The sequence below is a fragment of the Battus philenor genome, unplaced genomic scaffold (assembly GCF_028537555.1).
Source record: "Battus philenor isolate CCGP_79_NKW_IND1 unplaced genomic scaffold, ilBatPhil1.0.hap1 SCAF_10, whole genome shotgun sequence".
NCBI lineage: Eukaryota > Metazoa > Arthropoda > Insecta > Lepidoptera > Papilionidae > Battus > Battus philenor.
Window position 1 is genome coordinate 5,151,312 of NW_027181662.1, and position 25,413 is coordinate 5,176,724.

General features: G+C 31.0%; 1 protein-coding gene across 1 annotated transcript in view; it reads right to left on the reverse strand.

Annotated features, from left to right (window-relative positions):
- m (miniature) overlaps positions 1-25,413 on the reverse strand; it is a 56,890-nt gene that overhangs the window by 2,050 nt on the left and 29,427 nt on the right. Inside the window, exons 3-8 of the mRNA XM_068768514.1 lie at positions 21,248-21,395; positions 17,314-17,412; positions 9,289-9,465; positions 8,825-8,947; positions 1,332-1,440; positions 209-433 (exon numbers count right to left, since the gene is read on the reverse strand). Coding sequence (XP_068624615.1) covers positions 209-433; positions 1,332-1,440; positions 8,825-8,947; positions 9,289-9,465; positions 17,314-17,412; positions 21,248-21,395 — 881 coding nt within the window. The remainder of the gene's footprint in view (positions 1-208; positions 434-1,331; positions 1,441-8,824; positions 8,948-9,288; positions 9,466-17,313; positions 17,413-21,247; positions 21,396-25,413) is intronic.

The window sequence follows — 25,413 nt, forward strand, 5'->3', positions numbered from 1 at the left end:
TTTTATTTAATTTACTTTGAGTTTATTTTAATTTTTTTTTTGCCGACATTCAATTGCAATATGCATTTGATGTGATTGAAGTTATGCTTCTAGCCGGTTTAAGCTTTGTGTAGCTTAATCGACATTCAGCCCGCAGAAACAGGAAGTCCGCAGACTAATACATAATACTAAAATAGACCTATCTATGCAGAAACCTTTGAAAACTCACGTGATCTCGTTGTGTTCTTGATGAGTGCGGTCATCCTTCCTGTCCAGGGCGCCGTGACGTTGCGGTGTCACTCCATCGAGCTGACAGTGATCCAGGCATCCGTGCCTGCATATCTCAACTTTGCATCTAATGTGAACGCTGAGCGCATCGGGGAATTTGAATGCGTGGAAAAAGGCATAAGTTATAACAGTAGCTCTCTCATCTGCTGCTTTAGCCTTGAAGAACCTGGAAAATATTTTTGATAATTTAATTTTATAAAATTGAAAATAATTTATTAATTAAAACAAGAAACAAGAATTTTATTATATATTTAACGTTGAAGTTTTTTTGTGGACTAAGGAAAGGAAACATTTCCTAAGTCGTGTTTAACATTCCATTGTCCAACACTTTCTACAAACGTGTCGAATAGAAGTTTTAACACTAGCCCAAGTGGAAAAGTATGTTATTTTATGTCAACACAGTTTTACTCTTTTTCTTCTCTGTATGTAAACACGTTTATAAGTTAACTAAATATATAAATTACGTCAATATTGGTATTAGGAACTATGCCTTAACTGAGGCATTTGCAACAGAATTTCATAAGGTAATTTATTTAGATTGATCGGCGATCGTTTTAACAATATTATAATCAAACATTAAATATGACGTCAAACATCGGACTCTCATCAAGAATGAATAAAGCTTTTCAACAATTTCATGTTAAAAACAATAACTATGTAAATACTATTGAAAATTTATTACTAACATACACAATATAAATACATAATAATAAAATACAATGTATGAAATCGAGATTTAAAGACGTAATAAAAATGAGATAAATTAAAAATCATTAACCAATTAATTAGTTTATTTATTTTATTCTTAGATTTTGGAACTTAATCGAACTTAAAGACTTACGGTTAATTAGCAAATTAATAATAATATTTAAAGAGGTATTAACTCGGATTTTATAGTAAATGAATGGCTAAAACGTTGTATTATTTGGTGGTGCGCACGTCGTAAACAGTACTAAGGTTCACTCTTTAACTATGTACCTATGACGAAAGCTATGAATAGATTTTATATATAATAACACTTAAGAAATTAAATCTTAAAAGTAAAAATTATAATTTTTTATTACCTTGTAATCATTTTTGGACGCAAAACACATCCGTATTCGTCAGACAGTTGAATTACATGGCCGGAACCATCCGAAGCCGCACATGACTTCACTCGCATATCAAATTCACCTGAAAACAAATTTTTTGTGTCAGACTTATAACTTTAGTCTTATATATAACATTGTCAGTCGCCCGATTCTCGAACTTAATGAACGGCTCTTTTCAGGCGGAACTTTCTTTCGTAACTGAGCTCTATTGGATAAAATAATATTCTTATCAAGTCCAGAGATAACGTAATGAATTAGTATATATGTAGAAATCTCTTTTATAAGAATAGATTACATTTATGGACATATTGAAGTATATGCTTACTGTGAAAAACACACATTACAAAGATCTCTATAACTAGACCTGCTTGTAAAAGTATGGCCACCGACTACAAATGTTTATGCGCAGGTACTCTAAAAATAGTTAGTCTTTTATGTTAGCTCATCTGTTTGTAATTCAAGCTTTCTCCACAGTTTCTTTGTACGATAATTACTTTATATAAAGTTGGTATTCAATGATCTAAGCTTTGATTATGACAAGTTATGAAACGTGGATTATCTGATGTTACTTCGGAACGTATTGGCAAACTTAAAGTCACTTAACTAGCCACTATACTCAGGAATCCTCTGAGAGTCCGAAACATTATTGAAGAGATCCGTAGACGCGAGTAACTGGCAAGTTAGTAGGCAGGACCTAGTTAAGTTTGTAGGAAAAAGCTCGATGTAGGCTGGTACCCACCGGTACTATTAGAATTCTATATTCATCAGTGGCCATCCTCCGGCTAAAAGGATAGTTATGAATATATCCATTAAAATATTTCCAAGCTCAAAGTGGAATTTAAAGTTTAATTTTCATTGCCTCTGTCTAACAACACTTGCAAATAATAAACGTAAAACCATCATGTGTTCACAGCTGGTTAAATGTTAAGTGAATACTAATTAAATAACGCAAGTAAGCCGCAAGCCGCCGTCTTGTCCAACCTACTCATACTCGTAGACGGAAATAAATGAGTAAATATTTCATAAATGCAAGCGATGTAAGCAGCCACAATACAGAAATAAACTCTCCGTGAGCATTCATTAAGTTCGCTTGTACTAAACAATGCTTACTTTGCAAGAATTTTGCTTAAAACTATTGTGTTTTATTACTTTAAACAACAATATTGTTTATACTAATAACATAATCTCAGTCATATAAACATACACGTTTAGAGATATATAGAAGAAAACCTTGTTTAAAGCCATTAGTTATAGGTTTAAAAGCTCGAAAGGTTGAATGTTTAGCTATTTATTGTCAATTAATGTGTTCAAAAAATCATTGGTTTTGGAAATAATAAATAACCCTAATGAATATATCCTAATAAAAAGTGTCTTCTAACTTCGGATTATTGCATATTAAAATTATTTGTTTTTTATTATCTGTCCATGCAGTCTTTGTAATGAGAGATTGATCACATTATACAGGTTGATTGGAAATTGGTGTAAAGGCTTCAAAAAGTTTTTAACCTATGTCAAAGCACTCCATGTAATTGTTATAATATTATTAACATTATATGAGCTGTTAGCTGACATGTTACCGAATTATGAATATAATAAGCCATCTGCAATTTGAAGAGATATTCGTCCCAAATATTAAATATTTATGTACGTTAAGAAAACAACAAAGAAAACCATTGACAATGCGGAACTTTATCTTTAGGTGTATAACCTAAAAACGTTTACGTGACGACTTCAAACAAGTTACAATGTTACATTATGGCAGGTTCAAAAGTGAAATGGTGACTAGAACTTACAACGGTGGTTTAGACGGACGTAAACGTCGTACAGGACCAACGAGGGCAGGAAATATTGCTGAAAGCGTCATAAATCTACGTCCAGTAACGATGAAATTTCTAATTTTTAGGATTCCTATATACAAATATTTAAAAATAAAGATAATACAATTAAAATAGTTACAATATTGTGACGTAAATATACACAACAAATTACTTTTTTTCGGTCTAGATTATCTATTGGTATTGTTGCCATTAACAGATGCCACGGGTATAATGAACAGAATACGGAGAAGGCTTAGCTTAAATCTGTATTACATAACGCTCGAGAGCCTCCTCGTAAATCTAGGTTCTAGTTCATGCATCACATGCAATATTACTTGAATGGGAATACAAAACACGTACACTAAAGAGAAAAGCTGGAATATTTATAACAGTATCAAAACACTCAATACTCGATATTGGCATTAAGTTGTAACTTAACTTTATTAACCTTATTAACTAAACCTTATTAAAACCTCTCTGAAGAACAAGCTGTGAAACACTTTTTACTTTACTATAAATACTTTTTACTATAATTCCGTCAATAAATTGGTACAATATACACGTCTTAATTTCATACAAAATTATTTCTCTCAATATAGTGTTCGATTCCGCAAAGTGATTTTCGAAAATTAATCTATATTTTTATTTTAAATAAAATAATATCATGTTTAATGAAAACAATGCCAGCTGAGCTATATTCTCAATATTTCGAAGCGGGTGTCAGTTTATTTATATTAATTATAACGGAGGTTCCTGAAAAATATTTGACAATATCTGTCCAAAACAGACTACGTATAGATAAAAGAATTGTAAGGTTAAACAAATAAGTAGTGTATTTTACAATAAAGATGAATATTTTTATTTCTCAAACTAATAGATTATTTATAGTAATATTTATAAAAATAACAAATAAATACCATATATATTTTAGTAATTCCTATAGCTTCAATTTATATTTCGTTTTCAAGTTTCATGAAGACATTCATCGTATATTTTTTAAATACACTTGCACTGCTGGCATATTACTATCACCCTTATTAAATGTAAATAATTTAATAGCTAATTTACATCCCTTTTTTTAAAGTAGTTATCTTCTAGAACGAAACTTTTTTTGATTTTCTTTTCAACCAACAATGACCGCGGCGTTTATGGGATAAAATAATTGTTCAACCGTTAATGTGAAGACAAAACTTTTTAACTAATACTTAATACCAGTTTTAATGAAAATTGAAGAAGCTTTTAGCAAGTTTTTTAAGTTTAAAATAAGTACAATGACTTCATAAACTCTTTAAGTTGAATAATCCCACGCTCATTCATTACATTATTAATTATATTTAGAGTGTAAATCATTGATCATCGTTATTAATGCTTGTGAACAGCGGCTGGACGTACGCCACGTCTAGTCCTTACCCGTGCCCGCACGGCGCGGGCCCGTTAAGCTAAGTCATTCGAACGTATTTGTCCAGTCTACTTTTTACTATTCTACGTACCGTTACACTGTTTACACACTATTATTACCCTGTTAGAGACGGTTTCGGAGATTTCGGAGCCTGTATATCGAGTTTATACGAGTAAACTTCGTGAATTTCAATTTGATTTTATAAAGTATATATACATACCTATGTACATTGTTAACATATTTATTTTTATAAAGAAATATGAGCGAGCAGTTACGTAACGCAGTTATTTCAATTTGATTTATCACTTTTGTATGTTTAGAAAAGAAAGTAAGTATGTATAGTAAATAATAGTACACAATGAAAACCATTTATTTCAAAATCTAAATTATTTTACTGGTAACAGCTAAAATGTTCTTATAAAATTTGTCGACAAACAATACACACAACATATAGTGAATGTTGTATGTATGAATGTTGATAACTTAGTATCTTTATGAAATTGCAAAACATTATATCAAAATCGTAAGTTTTTCTACGATTCGTTTAGTTTTTAATGCAGTTAAATTATAATTTCGATGCTTATATCCGTCGAATTTATTAAAATTATACTATATCTTTGGTATTTATACTTCGAGATGATAAAATAGAATTATTCATGTCTGTTAACAAATCAAATTTTCTAATCAAACATTTTGACCATGTATTTAATGACTAGACCCGCTAAAATTAAATAATAAAATGTAAGTATGTAGTTGTCAATATAAATTCACTACGTGTTATTCATTTTTATATTTATTTCTTTATTATTTTGGCAGTGTTAGCCAAGTTTTAGAGGACTGAGACATGCGATCGTAGGTCGCGGGTTCCATTCACGGGTAACAATCTTATATAATTCACACTTTGTGCATTAAGTATATAGGATTGCCACTGAACATAAACAAGTTTTCATAGAATGGGCAGCAGGGTCCTCTGTGTACTATAATAATACACTACGATTGCCAAATCCCTTTGGGGAAGTTATGCTTTACAGTGGGCGTCTATCGACGGTGACTAATATTTATCGAAATATAGTAGCGCAATTTCAAATTAATTAACTTGTTTATGTACAGTAAAATATCTGGCAGAAATATTAATTAAACGACGAAGTTTTTCCAGACAAACTATTGCATGGATTCAATTAAAGAAAATGGTATAAAATGTATATATTTTCTAACATTATTTTTAGATTTTTTATCGAAATTTTATTATTTTATATATTGTCTTATTTGTGAACAGTTAAATTAATAGAAAAAAGATGATTTCTTAATACAATTAAATACACACACCATATACACATACACTCACAACGCCAACGCACACACACGTACAAATACACACGTGCTCTAACCGTAACAAAAATGACAATTATTTTGTGTAATGTTTAAAATCTACAATATATAAACGTTGATTAATTTTAATTAAATAATTTCTGTAAGCATAAAACTATTTTTATATTAATTCGAATTCAGGAAGTCAGCATTAAATATGCTTAAAAGATGGCTCTAGCGAAACTAAGAACTTATGATTAGTGAAGATTATTATTAAAATGTGTTTTTATTATTATCATTATATGTATGTATTTTGTTTCTACCAAGAAGATAAAATCGAGGTATGATTGTTTAATGAAATATAAGATAGCCTTAATGTAGACAGTTAAATATTAACACCTACAGCGTATCTGTATTTTATTGGCTCCAATCAAGTCTAACGGTGTTCGTTACAATATATTATTGCAACAGAATCCGCCCGATGAACAACGTAAAATATCTAAATAGGCCTATACACGGTTACACAAAAAATTTACCGCTGCTTACGATTACCGTGCCAATAGTACAGACCATAACAGAAAAGAACTTTTCATATTTTTATTTTCAAAAAATGTACATTATAACCTTTTCAACATTATTACGTCACTATTTAATAACGAAAGTATTTTTTCCCTTAGTAATATTTTAAAATTAGAACATCTACATTCGACATCCTAAATATTTTTTTAAATTAATTACTGTCATCATATTACCGCACTAGGAATAATACACTCCATCGACTACACTGCCATCTTTCAGAAAAAAATTATAAATTGTACCATCTATAGTTGTCTCTTAAACTATATTATTAATATTTCTGTAGATTGGAATTAAATAGCTTAGTAAATGTATACGTGAGAACTGACAACTATACGTAGAATATAATCTTTAATTAAATAACACCTCATATTTCATACAGTACACTAATAACATTTTACATATCTTGTGGACAAACTCACAATCGCTCAACAATGTATGGAGAGGGCTATGCCCAAGATTTCTACAAGATCTAATCAGTTCATCTCTAGATACAAAAGTGACTACCATAGTGGCAATAGGCAAACTACATAGCACAGAAAACATGACTGCTAAAACCAAGGATCGGAAGGCGCAGTGTAGGGCGACGAGACAAACAGATGAAATTATTGAGATCGATGAAAAGCGCTGAATGCAGTCTTTTTCTTACCGGTCCTATTGGAATTCTATGGAGGAAGCCTATGTTCAACAGTGGACATCCTAAGAATGAAATGACGATGTTAAATATAATTATGTTTTAAAATTCATTAATGTTGTATTAGTTCTGTAATATTGCTACAATTGTAGTTGATTTAAAAGAGTACAATTAACTTTTATCACATTATTTTTAGTCTTGTAATATGCCGCCAAATGGTATATACTTAAGCTATGCACATATTATATAAAGCTCCCAAGGGAGTCCTCATATCGAGATGGGACCACGGCTTGGGCTAATATGCGAAATGCTCATACTGTTCCTACTCAAAGGTGCCCAATATGGTCGAATCTTTGTACATTAAGTTGCTATAATCGATTATACATAATGATGTATAATTTACAAAAATAATGGGCATCTTAAGAATTTAACTGACAAATTGATTGTAATCTGAGGACCCTAATCGCTAGTTAAGTTCGACAACCAACTAACCCTATGTTAACGAGCAATGAAAAATTTTATTTTGAGCGCACGATCCCAGCATGGGATTCATATTAAAAAGTAAGAAGACGCCGCCTTAATTATTTTAATAAAAAAGTATGTATATGATAACAAAATAAAAAAATAATCATGTTTAAATTAAAGTTTATATAAACCTGTGTATTATTCTCCACCCAGTGTCATAATCAACATGATGAATTGGTTCATCCTCGTCGAGCTTGCTTTATATATATAAAACCCTGCTTTATTTAATTTTTTAATTATATACACATCGGATGTTTGTGGATGCTTTTTTAATAATTAGTGCGCGGCTCAGTGTACCAAAGTTTATATCTGTAAGGATTTCTTGTTTATCATAAAGACATTAAATTAACAAATAAAATTATAAATCTGAAATACGTTTTATTTATTTACACTTTCTACTGCACTGCAACAGAATTACTTTTAATAGTACGAATTCTATCGGCGCTGCTAGTTATATAAGTTATGGAATAAGTTTTACGACAAGACCGTGGCCATTTTTGGGAGAGACCTATACCTTGTAGTGGGTGTCTATCGGCTGATACTATGATGATAAAAAATTTAAGTGTTTAATATAGAAGAGAAAATATGCCGCATTTATCTAAAACTGGTAACAATTTTATCACCAAAGAAAGCTCAGTAATATGCACTATATTCATTGTTTTATACAGCCACCAAAACAAAAACACATAGAGTTGCTAATTAAAGCAATACATTTTTCCCAAAAAGAGAGGTTGTCGTCGACTCTGCAAATACGAATCCTCAAGTTCTTTGGAGATGTCACCCGTAATGAGAACTCAATCGAACGTTTCGTGGTGCAAGGAAAATTGGAAAGCACGAGCTCTCATAGACACTCTACAACAAGATAGACAAAACTTATTAAAACTTTTAACTAACGTTCTTTATACTTTTACTGTTTCCATACGAGAACTGTCTGGAAGAAATTGCTTCGTGTGATAAGACCACCCATCGCGCTTTTTACTTCACTATTATGACACCGTATATGTATTACTCGGCATACTCAATAAAGAATGTTAAATGTAATTAAAACTGCCTCTAAAAACTCAATAATTGGAAGTTCTCACCCCGTCAAACACCTAGCTACATGGCGCAGTATAGCGAGAGCAGCGGGAGCACTAGGACAGAACGGACTATGACCACGACCACTCTGCAAAGACATTTAATGTATAAAAAAATAAAGGAAGTTTACCTCGATAGTCGTTGATCGCAACAACTAGAGTGAGGGTTGAGCCCAGTGGTACGATACCGGAAACAGGTGGCGCCCATGGACCCTTCCCTGCTTGTATCTCCATCCAACAATCAACGTTGTCTCCTAAAATTTAAATTGAAAATTAGTTTAACTATTCATTTAAACTTAATTTTAGTTACTATATTTCTGAAGGTATACGCTTCTAGAGTATGCTGTTTTATTAGTAAATCATCGAATTTTAAAATTTATTTTTAAGTTTAATAATACCATGTTTGAATTTTTATAATATCAAATACATACTGCAAATCGTTAATTCAAATGTTCATTTCTTTCTAAATAAAATTTATTTAAAAAGATTAAACATACAATAACATATAATGAAGGCTTTATTATATACTATTTCAGTTATAGATACTTTCAGTTTTTTTTTATGAAGCAGCCTTCAAAAATTAAAATAAACACACCTCTAAAATCTAATTGTACTACATCTAAATCCGCAATGACCATCGGAGGTTTCGATGCAGTTTTTTCGTAATCGTTGAACCATTCGCACCGAAGTCGTTTCGCCTCATCCCATACTTCCAATAGATCTTTGTCATACTGTACCACCACGGTATTCTCATAAAACTGTCCGTGAAGATCTGTAAAAGAAAAATAAATTATTTTACATTAAGTACTACAACTGGTTTTTGACAAACTTGAATAACTTAAGGTAATTTTTATTTAATTTATTTATTGCTAGTTTCACCCATTCACGCGTTGCTGTGCTATGCATTTAATTATTATTAAACCTTTCCGAGGATCTATCTAATAGAATATATATTTACCAAATTTTCACGGCGATTAGATGTATGGTTTTTGAATCTTTTGAGTACATACACAGACAGACATACATTAATTTTATTTATATATTGATTATTATTGTTACAATCTTAGAAGTTAGCACAAGAGACCATCCGGTTGTATATTTGTGCTAAGAAGTTGACATAAAAAAACGAAATAAAATAATTTAAAATGTATTTAAACTATACCATTGAATAAAAGAGGATAACTCCTTATTAGCAGTACTGCTATGACTATGAGTACATGCATTTAAGTTCGTCATTCCTTAGATTATTAAGTGGCAATACTTAGGTTCATGTAATGTTATTTGGCGTTTAATTATTTTGCAATCTAGTATGTAATTGTTAAATGTATATTTAAATAGTAAACTAATTTAATGTCTAATTACATTATTGTCAGAATAATAATTAATGTTTAAAATAAAAAAGTGTATTTTTAATCTGTATTTATTACTAGGGCTATACGCGGATGAACTCAAACAAAAAGTGGAAGTGGTCAGGAGAACGCGGATCGAAGGCAAGTCTGCCGGTGAGCGTTGTGCAAGCGATAATGATTCTTAAGAGCTTTCAATTGCCTTTCTTCCGATGCTGCTGTACATTAGGACGATATTAACACAAAACGATATAACTGCCTTTTAATTTTAATATTATTGATACTAACGACATAAAATATATTATAAGTAGTTGCTGTTCATAGCAAGGTTCGTGCGAAAACGTTACGGTGTTGCAAACAGAGTTTGTTCGGGAAGAGAATGCTTTAGAGTACTGGATTCAGGGATGGCGTCTGTGAGGCGGGCTATCATGGAAAAATGCGCCTTACACGCTTATGTTATGCGGTCCGGCCGGGTGGCGGTTCTCAGAAACAATGCTCGCTCTACGTTCGCGGAAAGAGCGGACCTCTCTGTCCGTTACATACACTAGCCATAGAGGACATAACTAGGAATCGGAACGAGAAAAACTCACTTTACTTTGTTGAAATGGGACCGACGAGTAACAGGCGCTAACCGAATGCGTTTTATAGAATTGTTATTGAGGACCTCTGTAATTGTGTGACAAATACTAATTTCGTTTAAACGGAATATTTTTATTCCATATTGTCGAAATATACCATTGTCAGTTACGTGGAAAAAAATATAACATTGAAATTTTTACTTCGTCACGCCATAAATTAAGTAGGACTTCAACGAAATCATTCATAATTTTTTATACGCTTCCTAATCCTTTGTTAAAGTTTTTTTTTTTGGGTGAAAGTATTATTTTCAGTGAAGCTTGCGTTTATAATATCCAATAAATCTTAAGGGCCGTGAGTTTTTGTGACATCAATCTTGAAAATTCAATTTATTTAACATAGCCAACTCTGTTGACCTTTTTTACTATATCCTAAATCAAGTATTACGTTATTGTTAGTGTATGTAAGGCATGATCGATTTTCATTTAAAAAAATGTAAATTATTAGATTTTTTTTATTAAGTATGTTATGTTAAAAAATATTTATATGTGTTATTACTTAGGAACGAACGAATGAAAAGAACGCTAATATTGTCAATATTCTTGCTCCGAAAAATTGTCGATTTGTGCAGCAGACCGGAATAGAATTGAGGCTTTGGAATATGGTGTTAGTAATTGATACTTTGAATGTACGGACAGCAAAACACATCAAGATGACTTCCCTCAACTAACTCAAATTTTAAAATATAGGCTGGATGCTCTACGATATGTTACCAAGTTATTAGTTATTTTGGCTATATCGGCTGCAGAATACTAGATAATTTTAACAAACTACTGCTGCTAAAGAAAGTAAAAGATTACGAAGAAGATCACCACCCGTTGGTCGGATCAAGTATAGTCGATAGCTAGACGCTCTATTACAACTGTTCTGTGAAAAATAGAGAATGAGATAGCTTGGCAACTTCATCGACTCTGTCAGCACGTTTCAAGATGGATACGACCTTTGTTAATGAAGAAACTGTTGAGAGAAGTTTTTTAATTTTATTAAACTCTGCTAACATACACGTATAATCACGAGAGGTTTTAGTTGGCAATAAAATTGACGACATAAATAATAATGGTATAAGTATATATTCAATTTAAAAACTAATTTGCACTACCTATAAATGTGACAAACGTTTGACAGCAACGATTTAAATTTGTTAATGATTTATAAATATTAATGTAAAAATGTATTAAAGATATGTGTGTAAAATATGAAGCTGTACATTTTTCTGAGTATGAAGTGAATGCATAGGTCATGGGAGGCAAACTTAAACAGGCCAGGTTATCTCTTTCAATAGATTAGTTGGTCACGAAACAACGTTAAGCCGTGAACGCTCACAGCATCGTAAAAGGTTTTAGCGTTCCACTGTCTTTATAAATAAGCAATACCATCATTTAACATATTTGACATTTGTGTAAATTAAACCAGATAGTAATTTATCATAGTCGTAAACATATTGACAAGTCCTCAATAACTTAAATAGCTTTACGTAGCTTTAACACTTAGCAAAGTTAGTGAAGATTTATTTGTCGTGCTTAAATGAACACAGAAATAATTAAATCCATAAAAAGTTAGCGAAATATTACAAAGAATTTTTTTTAGAGAATGTTACACTTTCAAACGTACAAATTGCCGGCGTTTATACCTTTTCCGTGTTGATGTATAACATTCAACTACAAATATATATATATATATATATATATATATATATATATATATATATTTACTAGACTCGACGACGATATCTCTGAAACGATAAGGCTTAGACTAGAAATTTGGTGGTAATACTTCTATTACCGTGTAGAGGTCAGCTAATACTAACGGATTTTACGGGATTTCACCCGCAACAGGGATTGAGAGGTGCTTTATTAAAATACATACATTAAAACTCTTATCATTATAAAATTTGTTCAGAATATTTTGGCCAATGTTTTAAAAATTATCAAGATGGATTTTATATCTAGTTTTTTTAATCACACCCACGGAAGGTGTGATAAAAGAGTAATAAGTGTGGGCCATACGAAGCGTACGACGGACAGCTGAAATCGTATAAAGAAGATAGTAGTTATTACAAAAGTCATATTATCCTCCTCCTTGATTCATTCTCATTATCTCGTGTCATGACTTGTGCTTTGATACTGATTGTTGCTACATGTTTGGCGTCGTACATTGTGTTTTCGAGTGTTACATGAATATTATCGAATCACTGTGTAAGGCTGCGTCCAGTTGCACTATTGCCTTCTACTTTTCCAGAGAATATCAGGTTCTCCAGACCTTTTCATTATTTTAGTAGAAACTCATATACATAACACGCTCATACATAGAACCAGACAATACGCAATGAAATCGGGGGGCCTGTTAATTTAAATTAGGAATATCACGAATATATGTATAAAAGAAAATGAACGTGAAGCGGAGACCACAGATCCGCACGTGAAGTGTAGAAAGTCTACTGTCAAGGTCGACAGACGACATTGTTATGGACGTCGCAAGACACTGTATAAAGGCCGTTTTCAGCCTGTCCTATTAAAATTTATGAATCGTGAATTGAAGATCTACATGCAATAGAGGATTTCGTATAGTTAAAATAATCATGTTAAAAAAGAGAAGAACAGATATAAAAGTTAACTGAAAATACATAGCGCCTAAATATAAATTCTGTAAAAACAGTCTGGCCGTGTAATTGCACCCTCAAAATGTGACGGATGCCGTCAAGTTTATAAAACGTATTTACCTTGCAGTAATGTAATAATGTAAAACCGTAATTGCGAGAAAAGACAATTTTATTGCAGTAACCGTTTAAAGAAATAATGTAAAAACAAGAAAACAGGGATGTCCGAGCAATAAATCTCATCAAATGATGTCCCAACGAAACGCGAAAGTCAACAAAAAAATCTTTGAACATTTTCGTGAATGACCGGACGGACGGTGCACGAGCGTACGTGCACTTTAATGAGGCCATAAAACAAATGACGCGGTTGTACAAGAGTAGAACCTTTTACGAAACACCGACTCCATATATCAATCGACTTTTTAGGAAGTCTCTCGCTTTAAAGCAACGAGGTATTTCTTCACTTCAATTCAATGTCTCTATTTAATGCGACTACGACGAACGTGTCGCTCCTTCGGTCTTCAAAACTTTCGAAGGATTAAACATCGCTTTCTCACAACAATTTATCGACAGAAGTTGATTGTATCATTTTAGAGCGGCAAAATTTCAATCTATACTCTAATGCATGCAAGATTTCTTAAGACAATGACATGTATCTTCTTAATATTTGGTTTTGTAAATGTTATAAAAGTGAATCAAAGGACTAGTCTGTTAGCGTGCAGATAAAATTAATTTCTGTGTAATTCAAGATGCACTGTACTATTTGTTTACTATTATTTATTTTTGTGTTATTTCTCTTATTTCAAAAGCTGTGGTTCCCACGACTGCCTTCGAAAAATCAACGCGCTAACGCTTACCGATCAACCCGAGGTTCGATTTTCTTGAACAGCCTTGAGCAAGGAATACTCAATGCAATTTAAGTGTCAACACAAGCCAAAGTCTCCTCCCTAGTAATTCCACCGAACTTCCGCCTAAGTAACTTCGGTGTTTGAGGTCTGGGCTCGGTAGTCAGGTACGTTTATTAAAGTCAATACCCGAAGATATTCAATTTTTGTTGGGAGCTATTTGCCTTTCTGACTTCTAAAGCTTTGTCGGACTCAGAGCTCGCCGCTCGAGCTTTCGGCATTCAAAAAAATCTAATCTTCAATTACCAAAATATTCTATAGTTTAAATACATGCATATTACAAGCTAGTCTTAATAATAATGTGCAGTTGTCGGATATCGACATTTTTTATTTTACACTTTATGGATTTGAAAGATCTATTATAAAATCTTTATGTGAAAATTAATCACTTAGATATCCGATTCAATCTTTAAACAACTTTATTTATTAATATGTGTAATATTCTATTTGATTGACATTACCTTTATTTAATTGCACTATGTATTGAATTATGTCAGTGTTTACAATTTTCATACCTGTATCATTTATTAGCGGATAATTTACTGGAACTAATAACACATTAGCTTCGAATTTACATTTCGGTATCCCAAATTTGTTAAAATAAATAAAAGAGCTGACAAGAAAAATCATTCGTCCTTTTGTGTATTTTATTTAAAATGTCCACGAACATTACTAGGAAATATCACAAGTGATGTCTCATTAAAATAATCAAATATGATACATTGATAGACACTTGGATATTTATAGCTTAAAATATATATATATATATATATATATATATATATATATATATATATATATATATATATATATATATATATATATATATATATATATATATATATATATATATATATATATATATATATATATATATATATATATATATATATATATATATATTTACAGAGGTATTATATTTAAAATTGTTAATAACAAATATATTTAAGTATCTTAAACTAAAATAAAAGGTGGTTTTCAATAAAACTCTCTAGATGTTCATTTTGCAATCAATTTTGTTGAAGGACCTTTCTCACGATATCCGCTTGACGGATTATATTTAAATTTCACGGTGATTAATTACAGTCATAAATAATTAAAAGTCAACATTTTCAGTAATTAATTTTAATTGAATTTGTGTGGTCCATAATAAGTTTTAGTATAAAATTGACAGATTTATGCATATAGAAAGAACCGATAACAGACTATAATAAACAGATTATTTATAACCTCTTCTAAAATTTGAATCATCTTATTATCAATTGGCCATAACTTTAACCACGTCCCATGATACCATATCGATAAAATGCGTTCCAAAATTTAAAACAACGATCCACGTTGCTTGGTAAGTTTGTTCATTATTCTGATCGCTATAACGAAGGATACAAGAGATAACATCAAACTATTAAACCTTTCTATAAACATTAGCCTGACTTCAAGAACTAAAAACTCTTTTTCCTCTAAACTTTGCCCGTGGGGGTTGGAACTTCTACGAGTATGCAAATGTTCGTCCGCACACTAAATTATGTTATTTGGCTTTCCAATGTGGTTAGGTAGAATTCTAACTCATACATATATAATATATAGTCAACTCCGTCCTACATATATATATACATATCGATTAATATACTTGTATATATATTTGTGTTACGAAATTGACATAAGAAAAAAACAAAGGAGGATAATTAAAAAATTATTTTATACATACATAATTATTTATATATATATACATCTATATATATACATATATATATATATAAATAAGTATGTATGTATGTATATGGAAACCTGGACACGAATGAAAGTTTTCGATGTAGCCCAGCGGTGTGGCAAATTGAAGTGGTAGTGGACAGAACACATAACGTTCAGAAAAGCCGCTGGAGCCTTAAAAGCCTGAAATGGAGACCATGGAAGGCACAGCTTTGGATGTCACACTTATAAGATGGAAAGATGACCTCGTTAAGATTGTTTGAAAACGATGGATGCACACCGCTTGCAACTTGTCCTATTTGAATTCTATAAGCGAGTTTAATCAGTTTTTTCCACAACGCTGTCATTGGTTAAAATAAATATATAAACATTATAGCTTAATTGCCACAACTCACATGCTACGCATTTGCAGATGTATTTATAGATTTCACACTAATAATTCGCGGTCAATTTTGGTAAATCAAAGCGTGGCGAGATTTGATTCATTAGTGGCCTTCATTAGAGCGGAACTGAATAATTTCAATAAATAAATAAATATAAAGTAACATAAGTAATTACAGTATATTTATTGTTTTTGTTCATGGATGAATCTCCGTAACCAAAAAAAAAACTTTTCTAAAATATATTATTACGTAATTGATAACGAACCTTTTACCAAACGGGAAGGCGAATCGGCAAAATATATTTTTTTGGATAAGATCATTATTTATTTATTTGTTTAAATATCGAGATCACTGAATCCAATTAAAAAATTCTGTTTTAAAAAATATTTGGACACAAAGTTTTTATTCATTAGAATTTTTATTCACGACCGGTTATGCACCTCCGTCATATGCCTCCCTATATTCTCTTTCGAATGGAAGATGTCTGCATCTAGCGTCTTCCAACGACATTAACAATGTCGTTTATTCACATTTTAGATTGATATCCTACGCTGTGCTTACTGATCCGTGGCCCCATGTCTAGAACCTTAGGGCACTAGCGGCCATCAGTTTTGTGCGTTATGAAGTCTGCCCACCGCCACTACAAATTACTTTTGTTCGTCAACGAATCTCACCATTCCTGGTTCGATATCGTAGATAAATCCGAATGTAGCCTTCTCCGTGACTCATTCAACGACTTTGCCAATGGAACCCAAAGTGAGAGATCACGTTTCAGTGGCATAAGTCAATGATAATAATAACTAAATTTAAATACATTGCTTCTTTCGAAATAATAATAAGTTAGTACAAAAAAGTATATTTTTATATATATTTGGTAATGCTGATTATGAATGTATGTTTAAAAAAAGTGCTTCGTTTATTTAAAATTCGTTTATAATAAATAAACCTCGAGACGGTAACAAAATGATAAATAAACTATATTAAAGATCGAGACAATGAGATAAGATTTTAATAAGCTGACAGAAATTAATAAAAAACGCTCACCGGGCTTCGTGCCGCATTTAGCGTATGCGATCCTAAACGAGAAGTAAGTCTGGCCCGTGGAAGGCGGCACGTACACGCATCGAGGATCGCCATGTTGTCCTGAAAAAACACAACATAACTAAGAGAACATACAAAGGTCACAATAACAATTTAACTACAATTATATAATATAATATGTAGACACGAAGTTTCGCAAATGCCTTTTTTTAATTCCTAGAATAAATGAACCACCCAATGTGCTGCTAAACTCAAAACTAGAGAACGGTTTGATAAAAATGGCTTAATTTCTTTTGATGTTTTCATTAAGAAACGAAACGAGTTATTAAAATATAAAAAAAATGCTTTAAATATATTTCACTGCATTTCTTTTGAAGGTATTTTATTTTCATTACTACCCATACATGTTAACTATCACCTTCAACATATTTTGATTGTGAAGGTTTGCATTACCCTATGCAACAAATTCTTTTGATATGGAACAAAACTAAACATAATAGAGGTTTATAAGACACAATACTATAAAGAGTTACAATGAAAATATAATCATATTGTTACTAAAGTAATTAAATACTCGCTGGGCACCAAATATAAAACGTATTTTGTTCATAATCATAGTAAGTTTATTTTTCCTATTGAACTGCGACAGGCGAACATCTTTTAGAAATATGATTTTTCTTGACACCGCTACTGTAATGATAATAATATAAATTGGAGGCCTAAAGATTCTGGGGTGGTGACCAAGGACTGGAAAGCCCAGCGCAGAACATCCACGCACGACGTGATCAGATTACCTAATTAAGGTCGTCGGAAGGTGCTGAAAGCTGGCCGCTTCCCAGTGGACCAGTAGGACCAGTGTCCTATTGGATATCTATATCTAAATGTCCAAAAGTGGACTGCTTAAATAACGAGAATGAATATATGTTTTTCTTTCACATCAAGTTTTGAATTATTTATTCAAAAGTTTAACTATCACATGGCATTTTGACAAAGTGTCGGTTTTAAATTCAAGGCTCCTTTTAAACATAGTTTAATCCTTGCGAACAACGCTCAAACAACTCTACAATAATTTAAAAAGGCTTTGTTACCAGTAATACTTGCTTGGATATACGTCACTTAGTAGGTAATATTAAAGATTTTTTTTGTAAAACTCACATTTGACAACATTCTGATTGATTTATATATTATTCTTAAGAAAACTAGCTCTATATCGCGTGTTGCGAATTGTTAAAACATAAATTTAATTAATTGCATCACTATACGAAAGTTGAAATTCTTTCGCATCCATTTTGATAATATAAACGTTAAAAAAAACTAAAATGTAAGCTAATTAACTGTTATTAACGGTTCTGAACTGAATAAATCTGGCCGCCTACTAATGCCTAGTTAAAAATTCACCTAGTTTTCATTAATTATAAGATATGTATATGGGGTCTTGAATAATTAAGAACATGGACGACATTTAAAAAAAATTCCAACTATAGTGTGAAAAAATTCCTTTAAAACATTAATTTTAAATAATTTTGTATTACGACATAATTGTATATTCATAAAGTCTGTTGCTTTAATATTTTTATTACTATACAACTAGCTGGCCCATAAGATGTTGTCTTGTCTTATTTTTTAATAAACAATCAATTTTAATCGTTTCAGCTCATAGACCACCACTGCAAGGTATAGGCCTTCTCCAAAGATATCTATGGAGGATACATTGTTATTTTTTAAGGACTTGCACAAATTATAATTAGAAACATAAAGCACTAGGTTTTCTTTAAGACAATCTTAGTTATTTTCTTAATCTAATCTTAAAATTGAAATGAAAAAGCATTAAAATATTTGACGTATCGTTTGAATTTATATCATCAACGATAACCATTAAGAAACTAATCATTTCACAAGAAGACCCTTCGAACGAAATAAAAAAACGACAAACAAAATCGAACCGACGAAGAAAGCCTCTCGGTGGAGAGATTGATGGGCATTCCTATTGTCTTGGCAACCGTCTCCTTTTTTATTTCACGTGGCATTAGCTAAAAAATAAAATTAATATAACAATCAAAATTATGTAAATCTTGACTACAGTATATGCTAAATTTTAAATTAAACAGTAACAAAAGGAAGTTATAATAGTTAACGAGTGGTAATTTGTACAAATAGCTAATAGATCGAGATGTGTACTCTTTGAAACGGTTTTATCTCATCTAGAACGCACACAGAATTGATAACTCGGCGCATATCGTTGTTAGTGAAACCTCAGCAATTACAAGTCACAATTAGTAGCGCTCTGAATACCGTCCGCGGTGCAGTCGCTTTGAGTCTGATGACTCTACATTCATGGATCTTATTTTACACGTTTGACGTCTTCAAATTAATTAAATAAATAATTATATGCGTATATAAACAGTGCTGATTATAACCTAAATTATAAAAAATATTCATATAATAAAATGAACTTTAATACCATTTATTATCGTTTTGTTTTAAAACTGAAGATACAAACTAATGTAACTAACGATACTGAATGTCAGATGACTGATATTCTGTCACAAATATTCAAAATTCTGTCACTGATATTGGGTCACAAGATGCAAAGAATTGATGAATGAAATTACATTAGTATGTATCTAATACGATCGCCCAAAGTAAGTCAAAAAATTTTCTGCTTATAATATAAACCGCCTTAATCACCTACCGTTGAAAAAAATAGCATATAAGGTATCAATTTTGGCATTTCATTAACAGTAATTACGTATATTAAAAGTGATTTTAAAATACCAAATAATGTTTTAGCGACGATTATTGCAAATGATGATACATTTTGATTTAAAACAATTTTTATAAGCCCAATAATGAAACTTATATACCCAAATACAGTAATCATAACATATTTCTATCCGGAATAATTACTACGTAATAATTCTAATACGAAGTAAATCTTGACTAGTTTTGGAATTGTTATCAACACATTTATCATTTAAAAAATGGTACAATTCATTCCTTATATTATCGGTCTCATAAAATATGACATATTTTATGTTGAAGAAATATTTTCCAATTTTATGTGTTAACTTTATGTGGCTGTACAATATAAAGAATACGATCATAAAAACATTTAAAAGTGTCCGCCATTGTAGCCATAATTCCAACTGCGTAAAAAATAATATTCGAAACGTACCTTAAAATTTTAAACTAAATTTAAAACTTAAAGCGTGTATATATATATATATATATATATACACACTAGCGTGTTATATATATATTATAATATACATACGTGTTATATATATATATTATAAAATACTTAAAGCGTGTATATATATATATATATATATATATTAAAATTTCCGTAATCTACTTATTTTACACAATAAACTTAGAAATTAATAACTCAACTTAAAAAAGGCATATTCATGTAATAATTTTATCATGCGAGAGTTATACATTACTATTAATATTACAATATTTCTAATAAAAACACACGGCGATTCCATGATATCAAAACTATTATTTAAAAATAGAACAAATAGGAAATCTAACTTAATTTAAAACAAAAATCTAAAGCGACCTCCTTAAACAAAACCTTTCTAACCTCTTTGGTGTTCACGATACAAGATATGTATAATCGGCGCAAATTGTTAGAAGATATTTAAAATGACTAACTATAAAACAACAGTACATTTATATATCACAATGCACTATCGCTTAGTTTGTTTTATTTCGGTCGTTTTAATTTGCCAGTATTATTATGAGTTTTAAATTATTTTAACATGTGAAGCTTTATTTTAAAATTAGTTATTACCAGTGTAAATTTATTATTTACGTAAGTTACTACAACGTACATCGTAATATGGCACTTTATGGAGGAAAATAAGCACCTTAAGGTAATTTGTGCGAAAAATGAAATATACGAGCCGCGGTGCAAATTATTTAGAATTACCTTTTGATGACACGATGCCCTCGAAGGGATGCGAAAATGTGAGGTGCACGTCCATATGATCCTTCCCGCACATCACTTCTAATGATTGGATGACAGGCATGCCCTCTGGCCTGTCCATTGGCCACAGCTCACCTGCGCGCACTCTCGTCTAAAATCAAATAAAAAATACATCAATTTATTTTTAATATTCTTTACACACACACTAGGATATATTTAAATAATTTAAAATAATAATAAACAAAAAAAGTACAGTGGTCGATCAAATCACACGAGGCAATCTCTTACCGATAACCTTAGTATGGAAAAAGTACAAGTATAAATAAAGGATAGTTAACATGTACAAAACATACATATATACAAACATACATAGATATACATACATATGTATTTGCTTATATACTTATAATAAATTAGATATAATGCATATTATACATATAATGATATAATAAATAAAAACATCAAACTGATTTGGATCGCACTTGCCACTTGCCTCAGAAAGAATAAAGAAACAGAGAAAGAATACGCAATGAATTAACGAATAAATAATCATAGGTCTAATAAATATAGTTCTTAACCATTTACTTAAAAATAGGTAGTGACTTAGCACGTTTTATGTTCAGTGGTGAATAATTCCGCAGTCGAAAGGCCTATGTTTTTTTTTATTAATAAAATCAATAAGAAAAATGGTGATGTGGTATGTATGATGGGAGGACGCTGCTACACATCCTCTGGAAACTTATTTATTTAGAATGGCAATCGCATATCATTAATACACAAAGTGTGAATTATATAAAATTGTATCTCGGGAATCGAATCCACGACCAACAGTCTCAGTCCTCTAGCACCGGGTCACCACTGTTCGATAAACACACCTTACACTCAACTATCTAAAATATTGAAATTTTCAATAAGATGATTTTGTGTTTCGATTTTTAAAGCAGCTATTATTATTAATTAAAAGATTTCTTGTCAGAAATGTAGACAAAAATGTATATTTGAGTTTTAAACTTTTAATTCCGAAACTACACGTTGTTCTCAATGTATTGCTATGTCGGCGTTTAATGTATTCTACCTGACGCACCGAAGACGTAACGACAGGTTTCTGCGAAGGAAACAGTGTAAACATAATAATCGGGTATTGAATAATGTCTGAGTACGCATGTATTGAAATTGGATGATTGGTATAACCGGGGTCATTTGTGAATGATACGAACCTTTAATAAAAAAACGTTAATAACTAATCTTTTTATATTCTTGGTATAATATCAATCTTATTATGTAATTTGTCGCGGCAATGACGGCAGACGGGGGAGCAAACTCGTTAACAAACCCTTTCGTTCTTAACTTTTAGTGAAGTTCGCGAATAAGATGAAGCAATTAAACAAAAAAACAAAGCAAAATTGCTGTTTAGAGTAAGAATAATATAGGACCATGAAAGGAAAAAGATATTTAAAAATGTCTGCGTAGCTAAATATTATAGATAAACCAAATTACGTTTTCCAACACTAGCTTCAATTGTAACGTAATTATATATATTACTAATGGATTTTTTTTCGCTTAAATTAAAACCTCTTTTAAGGTAATAAAACTTGAGCGCTCCCTGGGAAGTCTTGGGTCGGGCCACTACGTACAGTTTTACTAGATTGAAAGGGCATCCATTTTTTCAATCTAGTGAGATTTAAATCGATATTTAAAATTCTTATATATAGACAATGGAATTCAATATTAGGAATCGATTTTACTGAGGCTCCTTCCTCACACGCAGAGTGCCCAAGGATGCAAGTCGGAATGCTAAACGAGTAACGCCCCTACCACGCGATCCACTCTCGTAGGCTCTTGCGCAGTCATTCCATGAACATTTACCTAAATAACTAAGACCTTGGCGACCACCTAATACGAAAAAATAATCTACCCTAGCGTAAATCCCCGAGAGAGTCTTCGAGCTTAATTAACGAAAAGTTTAGCTATACGCCTTACATTGCTCTAAAACTTTATGAAGGTGTAAATGCCAAGGGCCAAAAGGAATTTGTTAATGACAAAAAAAAAACATAATTTCTTTTCGTGTGTATGTGATTTTTGTGAAAGTGATTATGAGAAAAAGTCGACTAAATTTATTGTATTATATTATAATATATATATATTATATTATAATATTTTTGGTACTATTTTTTTTGGTAATATATTACTTGATCAATATGTAGGTGATTATTTTTAATGTAGTTAATGTAAATTGTAAAAAGTAATTTAGCTTACTGTGAAACTGTATTAATTATGCGTAATTTATTTACTTATAATGTAAGTGAAGATGTTACACATTTTTCTGGACTTTATAAACCTAGCAACTCATTTGCGGGCAACTGGTTACTGTATTACACTGCTTTTCCATTTAATATCTCTAAACTATCACGTAATAAATTTAAGATGCTCATTAAAAAAAAAAAACTTTTAAAGAACATTTATAAAATTTGGGAATGAATTGTTCTACTACTGTTTTAAAGGTTTAAAACGGGCTTGTTTTTAGCTCTCTCTTTGCTTTAAATTGAAAGGATGTATGTATAGGAAAGCTCAATCTTATTGTAATTTTAATCAAGACTAATGACGTATATAGGGGATCTCTGTACACGATCCAAAATAAATAATTATATGAATACATGAAATAAATATTATTTTAACCAAAAAGAAAAATAACATAACGTATTGGTTAAAGGTTATAGCGTGTGATAGTTTTGCAACATCTTTGCGGTTGTTCTATAGCACAAAACGTTATGATGAATTGCAAGCAGACGTTCCTGGAACGGCGCAAGCGCATTTCGTTCCCACGCGCCATGAAAGAATTCGCAAAACGAGATGCACATACTTACAAGTATGTATTAACACATACGAACACTGATCGGAGAAGAGATATATGAATTTATAATTATTATGGGTACAGAAATATTTCTCTAAAAGATTGCTATAACACGTCTGTTAATAATATTAAACGTATAATTATAAAAAAATAATCGATGTAATAATTAAAACAATTCATCGAAATATATGTAAGCGTCGCCGCGTTTTAAAATCGCCTTATTGTTGAAAATTTATTATTGTAATGTAAACGTTTTTTATAAGAACCAGATAGTTAAGGGACGAACCAAGGGCACAGGAGAATTGTTGCGTTGATTTTTACAGAAGAGTCGGTATCATTAATGATGTCAGAGTTATTTTTTAACACAGTTAAGGTTATATTATATTAGTCGGTAGGATATTAGTCGTTTGCTTGTTACTACTTTATACGTTTTCGATGCATTATATTTTTACATTAAAATGTTATCTCAGCTAACACATAAGCTAAACAAAGTTAGAAATGCAACGTAAACATTTTTATACCTTAAATATAATTCACCTTTAATAGCATTATTTATATCTTTTGGTAATTTACAATAAATTACTTTATAATAACGTAGATATTGTCAGTCGTTTTAGCTCATATACACCCAAAGCAGGCACAAGCCTCCTTCAAAAATATCTAAGGGAGTATATACCATAATCTTTACGCTTAGCAGGCAGGTTGGTGAACGCAGTATGGTATTTTGATTCGCAGAGGATGCTGCTACTCCTTCTCTGCAAACTAGTTCAAAAGCAATGGCAATCCTATGTAATTAATGCACAAAGTGTGAATTATTTAAGATTTTATCTCGGAAATCGAACTCGCGATTTTCGATCGCAACTCTTATTTATGTAATACATAACATATTGAGTACTAATCTACAAATAAAAAAATTAAAAGGCGCGTGCTAATCTAATGTCTTGGATTAAAAATAAAAAAAAATATCCATTTATTATTAAGTTCGAAAATTTTTTAATGAAAATGTATGGTGATTTCAATAGGTATGATAAGTTATTTAAAATATAGGTCTACCTAATAAACCTAATATAATAAAGTTTATTTTTGTTTGTACAAAATTAGATAATTCATTTTTAATTTAGATTGTGGGCGGGTGAGCTCCTCTCATCAGTGCGTAAGAAAGTTGGCGAGAAGCTTGTTGGGTGTTCCAGTGATACTTTATTTCTCTCCCTTATTCTGAAATAATTATATAAGTAGGTTATATACCCAAATTTCTTACTATTATTATTTGCTATGATTTATACTCGATTGTTGCTGGATGATGTTAACCTTTCTGGCG